The sequence below is a fragment of the Brachyistius frenatus genome, unplaced genomic scaffold (genome assembly GCF_029030835.1).
Source record: "Brachyistius frenatus isolate BFR_SWC_R1_liver_20210118 unplaced genomic scaffold, ASM2903083v1 Contig_370, whole genome shotgun sequence".
Taxonomy (NCBI): Eukaryota; Metazoa; Chordata; class Actinopteri; family Embiotocidae; genus Brachyistius; species Brachyistius frenatus.
Genome location: NW_027210969.1, coordinates 77078 through 90226, shown reverse-complemented (window position 1 = coordinate 90226; position 13149 = coordinate 77078). Strand labels below are relative to the sequence as shown.

Here is a 13149-nt window from a genome sequence, read left to right as displayed (position 1 = left end):
GGCAGAGCGACGTAGCTGGTAGTTGCTCAAGAGCACTTCCAGTCAGTCAGATGCTTCTTGACGCGACATGATGAGCTGAGGGACGTCGTATTAGATACCGTTTTCTTCTTCTTCTTTTTTATGCAGAAACATCAGAATTTTTGTTGTTGTTTTTTTTTTGTGTGTTTTGTTTTGTTTATGTCTAACTTAAGGTAAGGCCTTATGATCCGTTTTTGGACTTTTTATGTCAATATAGTAAAATATAGACAGTAAAAGAGTGAAATAAAAACTACATTTAAGAAACTAGGAAAAAAAAAAACAAGAGTAAGAGTGAAGACAATGCAATTATACAGAGAGAAAATCTAAGAAGGTAATAATAAGAATAAATAATATTAATACATGTGAATTAAATAGGTAGACTATATTGGACTAATTAGCAGAATTATGAGTTGAATTTAGCTTTATCGTGGCGGCATTAAAATGCTGCTTGCATATACATGTCAATGACAAAATATTCCAGTAATTTATATGGGTCGATGATAAATTATAATATTTCATTTTGACTCATTTTACTTTTGATACTTTTAGTACAGTTTGCCGACAGTACTTATGTGTTTCAGTATGACTTTGAATTATTTATTTTTTGTATAAAGTAAAAAAAAAAGTACAATGTGTAGAATATCATCTAAGTTTTGTCCCATTAAAATATTATATTCCAACAGAATATAAGCTTCTTTTTTTTTTTTTCGGTTATTTTAAAGAGGGGGGGGGTGTGTATGCTTTGAACTTTTTCACCTTGTCGAGAAAGGGAACCCACCAAGTACCAGGAAACAGCGCGGCAAAAGGTCACGCTTATTATTTATTGGCAATCTGCCAGGAGGGAGCGCGAGCACGTGCGCTTGTTCCCTGCGTGCGCGAGCGAGCGAGCGAGCGCGCGTGCGCGTGTTTACTGGAAGAACCTCTGAACGGAGGAGGCGGAGCCTTACGAACATCGGGCTTTTACTCACTGGAACAACCTCCAGTAACCTTCCTCCGCGCACACGAACGGGGTCCGTCCGGCAGATACCGCCACATTCCTCCGCTCGGAAAAAAGAAAGAAACCCACACGGCTCTTTTTTTTTTTTTTTTTTTTTTTTTTTTTTTTTTTTTTTTTTTTTTTTGGGGGATACTTTTTTCTTTTTTCTTTTTTTTTTGGATTTTAATGCCTGAGTTAATAATTCATCTGGCACTACTTTCGGGTAGTTTGCATATCTTTTCTGTCGGCGACGAGCGGCTGCGGCGCGGGGCACAACATATCCGCGAGGTAAGTGCTTGAAAGTCTGCGAAAACGCGTCCGAAATCGGCCGGTCGTGTACATCGTCGGAGCGGGCGGAGTGACGAGGGAGGCTGGGTCTCGGTGCACGGTCACGTCTCTTGTCTGGACTCGCGGTGCAGAGGGCCCCTGGAGGGGTGATTTTTTTTTTTTTTTTTTTTTTTTGGGTGGGGGGTGGGGGGGGTGTTTCGCTGGGCTTGTGGGGGCAAGTGGACCGACTTCCACACCGGCGGCTTCTGGTAACGGTTCTGAACCGTTATGGCGCCTCCTGCTCCAGCCGTCCCTCTGTCCTGCAGACCCGCAGGGGGATTACAGCCAGCATAACCGGCCAGGATACCTCTTCTTTTTTTTTTTAGTCACCGTGAAACCGGAGAACGGGGCTTCCGAGCAGAGATAAAGACTTATTTAGTGAAAGAGAGAGGGGGAGAGGAAACAAACAAAAAACAAAAAAACAAAAAAAAAAGAAGAAGAAGCTCGCTGGACTCTCTCACAGTGACCCCGATTCAGAAATCCCGTGTTGCGGTGCGCCCGATCGAAGACAATTGAAAGCAATCAGGATCCAGTTGCTGTCTGGCTGCACGGTGCAGCAGCAGCAGCAGCAGGAGCAGCAGGAGGCTCAGCGCGAGTAAGCGGAGGATTCATTTAAAACTAAATATAACCTGCCTGCCCAGCCTTGCCTTGTGCATTTGTCACTGCATTTTATGGGGGGGTGTAAACTGAGAGCCCCGGTGTGACAAAGTGGTCATTAATGTATGTCACCGCTTATGAAGGAGTTTCAACGACCCTCTCGGTGCCTCGATGTAGCCTGCTTTACTGTGTCATCAGTCTATATATAGATGGAAATGCCTAATCTGTGCTCCCCGTCCGTCCCTCCCTCCAGCTGTGCTTAGGTGCTCTCTACCAGCCCCTCTCTGGATGCATCAGACTCCTCTGCCCCGGGGCCCTGGACCCGGTGTGTGACCCCGCTGCCCTCGCCCCTCTCCCCCTCTCTCCCCTCTCCCTCCGCCCCAAACTCCCATCCACCTGTCCACCCCGAAGAAGCCCCCGTTCTGGGCCCCCTGCCTCTCGACCAGCGGGCGGAGGCAGGGGGCCATGGCGCCGTGGTGACCGTCGGCGGACGGAGCCCCCTCGCCATGAGCGGCGTGACCCCTCCGGAGGGCAGGGTTCAGGGGTCGAACTTCACCCCTCATCATTACAAGCCTTTCAGCTCGCATGAACACTACCAGCAGGTCAGTCACACCTGAGAGTTTAGACAAACAGCTGTGTGTTTGATTGAAGCCTAAACATCCACCCTGACCTGATGACACATTAATAATGGCAGGCTCCTTCTCTTTTGTTTCAGGTGATGCGTGCCCTGCGTAAGCTCCAGGAGAGTGGGTTTTACTGGGGGGCCGTCGGGGGCCGGGAGGCCAGCTCTCTGCTGCGCTCCGAGCCCCCCGGCACTTTCCTGATCCGCGACTCCTCGGACCACCACCACTTCTTCACCCTCTCTGTCCAGACGGCTCGGGGAACCAAGAACCTGCGCATCCACAGCCAGGGAGGTGGCTTCTTCTTGCAGCCAGACTCCCAAACCACCCAGGAGCCCCCGCAGTTTGATTGTGTGCTGAAACTCATAGCGCACTACATGGGGAAAGGGCCGGATGCTGTAAGGACCAGAGAAGGGGCGAGCGGGGGCCATTCGGGAGAGGCCAGAATCAAGGGCCACAACGTTTATCTGATCCACACCGGTGGAGAGAAAATCCCGCTGGAGTTGCAGCGACCGCTCTCGACTTCTCTGTCGTCCCTGCAGCACATGTGCAGGAGGACGCTGAACGACCGAGGCCTGGGGGCGCCGGAGCGAACCGAGCAGCTCCCGCGCACACTCAGAAACTTCCTGGAGGAGTACGATGCTCCGATATGACCGACGCTGGGAGTGGAGAGGTTCCCACTCTGCGGACTGGGTGTCTGGACGGGCGGCACGCCGTCGGAGACTGACCAGACTGAGCCTCGGATGCTGATGCGAGGTCAGCTTTCCGAATCGGCTGATCCCAGATGTGCGATCACTGATGGACACCTACCTACCGACAGCCTCGCACTGACCCGGGGGGGGGGGGGGGGTCTGGGATGAGGAGGTGGAGCGATTTGGGTCTCGCCTCGTCCGTCTTGCCTCGTAAAATTTTTTTTTTTTTTTTTTTTTAAACTGACCACTAGAGTGAGTGGCAGACGAAGCCCGGGGTCAAAGGTCAACGTTTCCTATGACTGACTCAAGACAAGACGCAGAGCAGCGCCCCGTAGGAGATTAATTAAACAAAAAGCGGCGACGGTTTGATCGATATTGTCGCCTCTGATCTCCGAAGGGGTTTAAATGTGCTCAAGAAGAAACCTCCACGGTCAGCGTGACATTTACAACACTTTGGATCACTGGACACAAAGAAAGACGGCAGAACGGCTCAGAGGGAGTGAATGAAGGAGGAGCTGCAGAGAAAATGGCAAAGTCCAAAACGAGGGGCTCAACATGGCAAACGCACAGTATTTGTTTGTCTAAGTGTGTGTGTGTGTGTGTGTGTGTGTGTGTGTGTGTGTGGTGGCGCACACATTTCCACCACTGCTTCCCGCAAGTGTTGCCTCATAGAGGGGAGCGGGTGGTCACACACACACACACACACACATGCAGGTACAGGCCCACATGAAGGTTTAGTTAGCGTTTTCTTCTTCTCCTGTTCGCCCCTTCTCCCTCCCTCCCTCCCCCCTTTCTTTTAGTTTCAGAGATGCATGTGTGCTTTGACAGTGACAGAAAGCAGACTGCTGTTGCCGAGACAAAAGCTTGTTACTGAGACAAAAGCCCTGGCGTGGGACCAAACAAAACTGCAGAACTTATTTTTACCCAGACTGGCTGGAAAAATGTCAGCGACACTGTAAGGCTCCTTGGAGAGTGACCATGATCATCCCAGAGATTGGGGGAGGAGGAGGGGAGGGGAGAGAGAGAGAGGGAGAGGGGAGAGCGGGAAATGGGATTAGGAAAAAGGAAATTGAAGAGGACGGAGAACTGGGGAGGGGGCTTGGGTTAGGGGAGAAGTGGGAGGAGACATACTGGTATACAGCTAAACAAAAACATTGACGTGATTGATGTCCCCGACTCGGAGGAAATGATGGAGCTTCAACAGGACTCTGCTCCGGTAAATCTTAACAGCCCATGCCAAGAGAAGAAAGTTTTGGCTGAGTTTTAATTCTGTCTTTTAGAGCATTTTTAGATTTTCATCTCCATTTTATATTTCTTTTCTAAAACACCCTGGTGTGTCTTGACTGAGTGAGTGTCTGCTCTTTCCCTCCCGGTTTTCTTACACCCCCCCCCCTCTGGGTTCATGAAGGAGATAAGAGAAGAAAGAAATGAGCTGTTATGTTATCAGTTTTGTCCCTGTAACTTTAGAAAATGGTTTTTTTTTGTTGTTGTTGTTTTGTTTGTTGTTTTGCCCCGTCTACCTTCCATCCTTACCTCTGGAGCAGGAGCGAACAGTCGGCTTTGTCTGAATGTCAAAAGGGAACTTCCCTTCAGTGATTCTTTTCAAAAAGCCTTTTGTAAAACTAAACTAAGACTCTGATTTGATCAAACATGTGTTTTTTTTTGTTTTGTTTTGTTTGTTTGTTTTTCCCCCTCTGTGCTCGACCGGAGCTCGTCTCCATGTTGGAGTGGGAGCTTCTCCACATCGTAAGATTTTGTGAGACACGGGTGCTGAATTGCAGCACGGTGACTCACATCTTTGGTCAAATCTGGGCTCTAAACTTTTTCTCACATCAACACCAAGTTTGTACATGTGTTGCACCGGTGGACCACGTGTATGTGAATCATTTTGTCTTTTATAAAGACTCTTCTTGCAAAAACGCTGGCCACTAGTCTGGCAGAATACAAGCTGTAATACCTGAAATGACAAAGCATTACAAAAAATAAATGAAAAGGAACGTTGCACATATTTATATTTCTAAAATATTTCAATAATTTATATTAAAGAGCACTATTTTTACAAAAGTCAGTGCATTTGCCCTGTGTGTTACTTCACTGTTTGTTTATTTGCCTTCTTCCTCAGCTTCTCTTTTCTCTCTCTTACTTGATGACTGAGTCAATATTGACTGGAAGCGCTCTAATTTACCGTAATGTAAAACACTCTGTTTTCCAGCAATTCCTCCGCCTCACAATGAGATTATTTACAGACGACGGGGATTTCTTGGGTAAACAAAACCGCGTTTATCCAGTGGGAAAGCTTTTGCAAGAGGCGGACGGGGGCGACGGGGAGGACGCCGACACCGGTCACACTGCACACATTACTGCAATCCTCACTTCTCATTTTTCTCCGCCGGAGCATTGTGGGTAAATTCCGTCGGGGGACATATAGGAGAGGGGTGTGTGTGGAGGGCTGTTAGTGCCCACGAACAAAGGGATTCCCAGAATCGACACGGCGTTTAAGGTGAACGCTGTCGCACATATGCACACACGCTTTTGACACAGCAGTTACTGTTTAGGAAGCCGACTTTGGGCCGGACCTAACTGGAAAGGAATGCAGCAGGGGTTTTATACATCCTGCCTGAGGGGGCTGAGAGAGGATGGTGTCCTCTGGGGGAGTGTGTGTGGATAGATAGATGTGTATATATATATATATATGTGTGTGTGTGTGTGTGTGTGTGTGTGTGTGAGAGGTCAAATAGGTGAAAGGGCCCACGTGGAGGAGATTTATGACGGCCTGTGGTTTTAGTGTGCAGCCGATGCCGAGAGTGTGTACGAGCGTAAGTGGTCGGTCAAGCTTATAGTGCTGTTGGTAAAATTGAGCAAGGGGTGAGTTTCTTCATTTCTATATCACACGCGTGCACACACACACACACACATACACACACACACACACACACACACACACACACACACACACACACACACACACACACATACACACACGGTTCCCATTCCCTGCATACCTTGTGCTCTGTCTGAGGCAGGCTTCCAGGAAAGAGGCACTTTAATTGAGTTGAGTTTTTACGGCTTGCCTGGTGTTAGAGTGTGTACGAGAAGGAGTGAATGAGGTGTCTTTATGTAAGAGAGTGTCTGTGTGTTATAAACGGGAGTCCTGAAGAGACGAGACTGGGGGGGGAAAAAAAGAAAGCAAAATTATCAGAAAGGGCATCAAATTCAGGTTTAAAATTAAATAAATCAGGAATGTTAAACTGAGTTAGTGACAATAATACACCTTTTGCCACACATACACACACCTGTGGATGTGAGCCAGCCCGTGATTTATCTGAGAGAACAAGAGGATAACGTTTAATAACTGTTTTTACAGCTTACCTCAGTTCAGGTAATTACAATGATTCATTGTCCCATGGTTCCTTATTTTGCTATGACACTTACAGGAAAAATGTGTGTCTAATGTTGCTGTTTGAACGTGTGTGTGTGTGTGTGTGTGTGTGTGTATGACACTATTTGTTTATGAGAGGAAAATGCAGTGGGCACTTGCAGACAAGGATGACGTAGATGAAGAGACAAACAGAAATGAGTGAGCCTTCTTCCCAAAATCCATCCAGAATAATCCAGTTTTACACACAAACACATTGTCTAAATAAGCCAGCTCAGCTCGCTGTGACTCATGCTATGTTCCCCCATAGTTGCCTGGTGAGCGGGGCTGGAATATTTTGCCTGTATTCTTTCTTCGCTCCTCGCTGAATCTCACACACTCACAGAAAAGTCTTTCCACCGTGATTCATTTTTTCGGGTTATGACTTGCTGTGTCCGGCTCAACGGTTGTCAACAGAGACCCCGGCCAAGCACAACACCCGGCTCTCAAACAACCGAGCACGCTGTAGTTATTTTTTGTAATTTTTTTTTTTTTTTTTTTTTTTCAACAATCAAAACATTCACACCGAAGTTTTGGGCGCCGCCTCTTGTAGCTTTAACGGCGTGTTTTTTATGCAGCACAAGCAAAAGTAGGACAAGGGGGGAAGAATGTTTTAAAAGTCGGCCAGTTTGATTAATTAAATTCTCTTATCAGCAGCTCTTTGTGTGTTTAATTCCATTTCTGAGCTCTTGCCAGTGTCAGCCATGTCAAACCTCGAAGGTGGAAAGAATATTAAAGGGTGAGGAATATGCCCTGCAACTTACAGTCCACAGTGGGCTTCCAGGAAGGGCCTCCGGTTTGCTGATTATTCCTTCCAGGAAGGCTTTTTGTTGGCTGATCGGCGCTTATAGGAAAGACGTTCGGTTGGCCCATCAGCTCGAGTATTGTCACAGCCGCTTCTGATAAAGCTAGACCAGCTTCCAGGAAACCAGAGATTTACCCTCCAGCATTCCATCATTCCTTCACCATCAGCGCACACAGACAGACAAGAGAGGAGGAGAGGGAGCAGAAGGGGTATAACAGGGACACGGATCAATAAAAACCATATGGGAAGCATGCAGACGGGCAAATGCACTCGAAAACAATGTCTGCATGTATGTGTCTGTGCGTTGCATGTGTGTGTGTGTGTGTGTGTGTGTGCACAAACACTGTGAAGACACATGCGGTCTTGACTTGTACTCGCTGACCAGCTCATTGTGACACATATGCAGAGACACACACACACACACACACACACACACACACACACACACACACACACACACACACACACACACACACACACACACACACACACACACAATGTTTTTCTAAGTTGACTATCCACCATCCCCCCCTCCGCACACATACACTCACACACACACTCACACACACACTCACACACACACACACACACACACACACTCACACACACACACACACACACACACACTCACACACACATTCCGCAGCACTCATTGTGACTAACTTTATTTTTCACGTAAATCATCACTTAAATGGTTTTCCCGTAACACCTGGACAGACCGACGCACATGGGTGTGCCGACGCACTTACTGGCTGCGAGTACAAATAGAAACCAACTTGGATGACCCGAAAAGGTACAGAGGAGTTTGTAAAAGGCAGTTGCGAGGCATGTTGTAATAGACACAGTTGCATTGTTTTATCGAGGAGGGCTTTTTGTTTTTCTTTTCTTTTTTTTTTCTCTGCTCTCCATTCACAGCTGCACAAGCGTAGCGGCAGAGAAGCTCAGATGCCAAATGGCTTACTGTAACAGCGTGGACTCGGACCAAACCCTCTAACACTCTCAGGTGTCACTGTGTCCCTTCAGCCAGCAAACGGGACTGCATAATATTTGAACTCGAGACTGTGGCAGACACGCACGCGAGTTCAAGCGCTACCATATGCACATACATATGTGGTGAGTAAGGGGTTTTTTAGTCGTGGATGAATGGCAACGCCTGTGAGCGACCTACACTCTCGAATCCTTCAAGAAAAGGCTGCAGGGCTACAATGAAAAGATTCTCCCTTACAAATAAAACCCGTGCATTCACAGATTAACTGTGGTGGTAGTTAACACTTACTGAAAGAAATATGCGCAGAAATATTCATTGTAAATAAAGAGCGGAATTCAGTTTTTTGCCATCAAATGAAAACCTCAAGTTTTGTTTGTGTCCAACTGATGAATGGAAATCCAATAATCGGACTCTTTTTGCTCTGTTTTTGGTCTCTCGGTCTTTGGAAATACGTGGCTCTTCGGCTGCTGAATGCTGCGCTGTGTTCACCGGTTAGTCCCTATCTAACTACGTCTGACTCCACTTGATGCTGAGCAGATCGTCTATAGTGGGATTTTATTCCTATTTCCCTTGAAAACAGCTCCTGTCTGAAAACCGCAAGTGCAGCACAGTGATGTGCACGAGGCAGGAGGATGGTTTTTTGGGGCAATTTCCCACGGTCATGAAACTTGAGCAACAATTGCACATCAAATTTTGAGTTTAATTTTGTGGAAACGGAACGCATTGTCAGAGAGCTAAATCCGGCAATTAGAGGCAGTGGAGCGTGATGATTGTGTCGTTGCGGTTTTCAACAAGCTGTGATTGTGAGTGGGCGCATTGTCGTGTTGGAGAACCAAAATGCCGTTGTGTCGCAGTTCAGGTTGTTTGCACTGAATGTTTTTCTTCAGACACCTTCAGAGAGTCACGGTAGAACTCGATGTTGACGGTCGGACCCTGAGAGGCGAAGTCATGCTGCGCAACCCTGTGAATGTCAAAGAAAACCCCACCTGGTCGCTATGGACCTGATGCACCTTGGTTCTTGGACAGTGACGTTTCACCCCTCTTGAAATACAAATTTCAATCAAACCACCTCACCTGGCTCAGTGTGTCATTACCGTAGACTTTCTGAGACATTTTACGGGTCTCCATTACGTTGCCTGTTGACCTGCTCTGCATAAAGTAAAGTCAGCGACTGTGCTCTCTCAGAAAAGTGGGATCACCGGGGTGGTTGGGATTCATCTTCTTAAGGAATACGAACAGCTGCACAAAAACGTGTGCTAATTTATTTCATAAACGCAGACATAATGTACGTCACAGGATGAATGAGACATGCTGCTGGTACAAGAAAAGGCAGGCGTTGGCTCACCAAGGTAATTAAGATGAATTCTCTGGGGATCATGGAGGTCCATTCAATAGCTGTTGAATCAATCTGAAGCTACATCTGTGGACCGACCAGCCATCACTGCCGTCCCTACAGCCGCGCTGCTGCTGAGGCCAAAAAATACATTTCCATCTGAATTAATGTAAAATAGCTGCACTTACTTCTATGACTACTCGCAGTAGTTTTTCCCACTTCTGCCCGCCTGCCAGCACACAGTCAGTCTGTATAACACACACAGTTTATCTAAGTCAACATTACTGCTGGGTGGATGAACTGACAGCAGCAGGGAAAGTGTCAGTGTCACTCTCAAGAGGCGACAGACATCGAAGAATCTCCGTTGGCGTTTCTCTATCAAGACTCTCCGCTGCGGTTTCCACACGGGATAAAATCAGAAACCGTCTCTTTGCCTCCCTGCAGCTAGTCTCACAGCGCCAGCTGGAACATCAGTGTCAGATAAAAACTCTGGATCTCGGGATGAGTTAAGACCAAAACAACTTTCTGGGGTTTGTTTCAAATTATACACCAGATTTTACAGGGTTTTTACTGCAAATTAAACCCGGCAGAAGCCTTCAATCCGAACGGGAGATTTTGAATATGAACAGTGGCACTTTTCTGCCAATAGCTGACAGGCCCCTCTGTTTCGTCTCAAAAGGGATCCAATTGGATTAACCGAGCCCCAAAGCTGAGCTCTCTGAATCCAATCCATTCAGCTATTGGCCTGCAACAGCGTGCATCGCATCCCCCGACGTAGAACAAATGGTCCTGCTCAGCCTTCAGTGTGTGTTTGTGCTTACTTGATTTCACCTTGTGAGAACAACCCCCTCATTAAAGGCCAATAACCACTTCTCTATTTGGATACTCATTTAACTGCAAAAGGAACACACACACACACACACACACACACACACACACACACACACACACACACACACACACACACACACACACACACACACACACACACACACACACACACACTGTTCTCGCTCATGACCCCCCTTCTCTCTGTTTTTTAATGCGAAGGATCACATTTGTTCCTGAAAGAAGGAAACAGGGGGTCGGCAGTGTGTGTGTGTGTGTGTGTGTGTGTGTGTGTGTGTGTGTGTGTGTGTGTGTGTTCGCCCAGCAGTGTGCAGTGTCTGAATGCAAGAGCCAATCAGAGAGCTGTATAGACACTGAGCCCCCCCAAGTACCGCTGGTTTATAGGGCTCTGCTTCAGAGAAGTCACATGATTTCCCAGAGAGAGAAAGAGAGAAAGAGAGAAAGAGAAGTGGGCAATGTGGGAAAGGAGGATGAAAAGAGTGAGAAGAGGGTCAGGAGGGTGACAGGATCACTGTGAGGGTGAAGTGCAGGTTTGGTAAATGCATGCAGCAGAGGGAGGTAAAAAAAAAAAAGAAAAAAAAAAAAGAGAAGAGATAGTTCTCGGAAATGAAAATGTACAGGCTGGTCAGGGTCTATAATTACAGCTGAATGAACAAAATGAGAAATTACTGACTGAGAGGAGTCAGCGGGTGGATGAATGAATGATGAGATGAATGAGTGACAGTGGTTGCAGCTGATTACTACGGCGGGAAATCTTGATGGTCTGGTTCAGCTTGTCTCAAACTGGCTGCAGGACAATGCATAAAGAGACTGTTCCGCCAAAAGACCTTCTCCACCATCACAACCCGCAGATCATTTCTGTGCAGAGATATCAGCCTCTTGAGTGCGAGGCTACAATAAATGAGAATGAAATTTAGTTTGAGCTCTCAAAGCATTTAAAAGTCCTTTTTTTTGTGTCTTTCCAGAAGCAATTTTCTGGTCGCTATAATCCACGGACTTCGCTGTCAAGGGTTTTCTTTGGGACTATTTGGGTCTAGAAAGCGGCTCCAATGAAAACTGTTCACAGCAAGCTCTGTGGAAACAAGTGATTCAGTTTGAGTTTTTCAAATGTCATTTTTCAACCACAAACTAAATTCCATTCGCCTCCGTAGAACTTGGGGTGGAGACAGAGGGGCAACTCAAAACTTAGCAAATACACCCAAAAGTAAACAATACGGCCAAAAGCATGCAGAAGCCCCTGTCTGTTGTTTGGGTTAGACCCCTCAGGCCCAATGATTGGAAATGTTATTGCTTCAGCGTACAATCATATTTCAGATAATATCGTGCTGTCGGTGTTGCGGTAACAGTCCGGGGAGGGTTTCAACACATACAGTGCCCACATGCACACTGAGGTCCAAGTTTTGGTGCGCGAGAATTTGACCTGCAGCCCATCCGACGCCTTCGGGACCCAGTTCGAGCCAGATCTTATCGCGTAACATCACCGACTGATCTCACAAATGTTCTCGTGGTGAAATGGGAGAAAAATCTCTGCTTCCAGTCTTTTTTGGAAGAGGAGAGTGCATAATTTGACAACACGACCCTGTCCAGATTTACATACGGCACAAGTAAGTTCGATGTGAGTGTACTTTAGGGAAGTATGCAATTTGAGACACAGCCATGGTGTGATATGATAATACTTTTTGGGATGTGGTCGGTTGGGTTGAAAATATACAATTTTTTTAAAGTCTCTCTTGGACTTCAAAAAAAAAAAAAATTAGTTTTGTATTGTTGTTGACTTTTGGTTAGTACTGCATGTACAAATCCAAGGTTGCTATTAATGGTTCAGATTCCACCTGTTGATGGTGATTCAACTTTTAGCGAAGTTGAAACGTTTGGAGAAATTGAAAAAGTTTTGCATCTGTTTTAGGGGGCGATCGCGAGCCATTTGGCCACGCCCACTCACGACTCCACTAAAATATTAAATCTTTCGCTGGGAGAGATGCGTGTACCAACTTTCATGAGTTTTTGAGTATGATAAAGCCTCCAAAAATGCAGTTGTTTACAGAGAATCATAATAATCGCTTGGATAACAATAGGGCTTTCACACTATGGTGCTCGTGCCCTAATAAACCTGAGAGTGGCGACCTGGTTAAGGTTACGGTAATACGGGTTAATGTGAGGATTAGGTGAGTACTGGTTGTAGTAAGTCTCCAGGAAATAAAAGTAAGCCAAAGTAATGTCCTTGAAAGTGATGGAAACACAAGTGTGTGTGTGTGTGTGTGTGTGTGTGTGTGTGTGTGTGTGTGTGTGTGTGTGTGTGTGTGTGTGTGTGTGTGTGTGTGTGTGTGTGTGTGATGGTGAAGTAAAGCATATCCACATGGCCCATGACATGAAGGGGGGGAATAGTGTGAAATGTGAAACAGATGTTACTCATGTTTCACAGGCACTGATGTCGACACCTTTACGCTGCACAGTGTGTGTGTGTGTGTGTGTGTGTGTGTGTGTGTGTGTGTGTGTGTGTGTGTGTGTGTGTGTATGTGCGTCCACGTG

At 46.6% G+C, this 13149-nt stretch overlaps 1 protein-coding gene across 1 annotated transcript; it reads left to right on the top strand.

Annotated features, from left to right (window-relative positions):
• Positions 1-2181: 2181 nt before the first annotated feature.
• socs3b (suppressor of cytokine signaling 3b) lies at positions 2182-3237 on the top strand. Its single transcript, XM_069724329.1, has 2 exons — positions 2182-2520; positions 2634-3237. The coding sequence occupies exons 1-2, from the start codon at positions 2425-2427 to the stop codon at positions 3189-3191; spliced, it is 654 nt and encodes a 217-aa protein (XP_069580430.1). The 5' UTR covers positions 2182-2424; the 3' UTR covers positions 3192-3237.
• The last annotated feature ends 9912 nt before the right edge of the window (positions 3238-13149 follow it).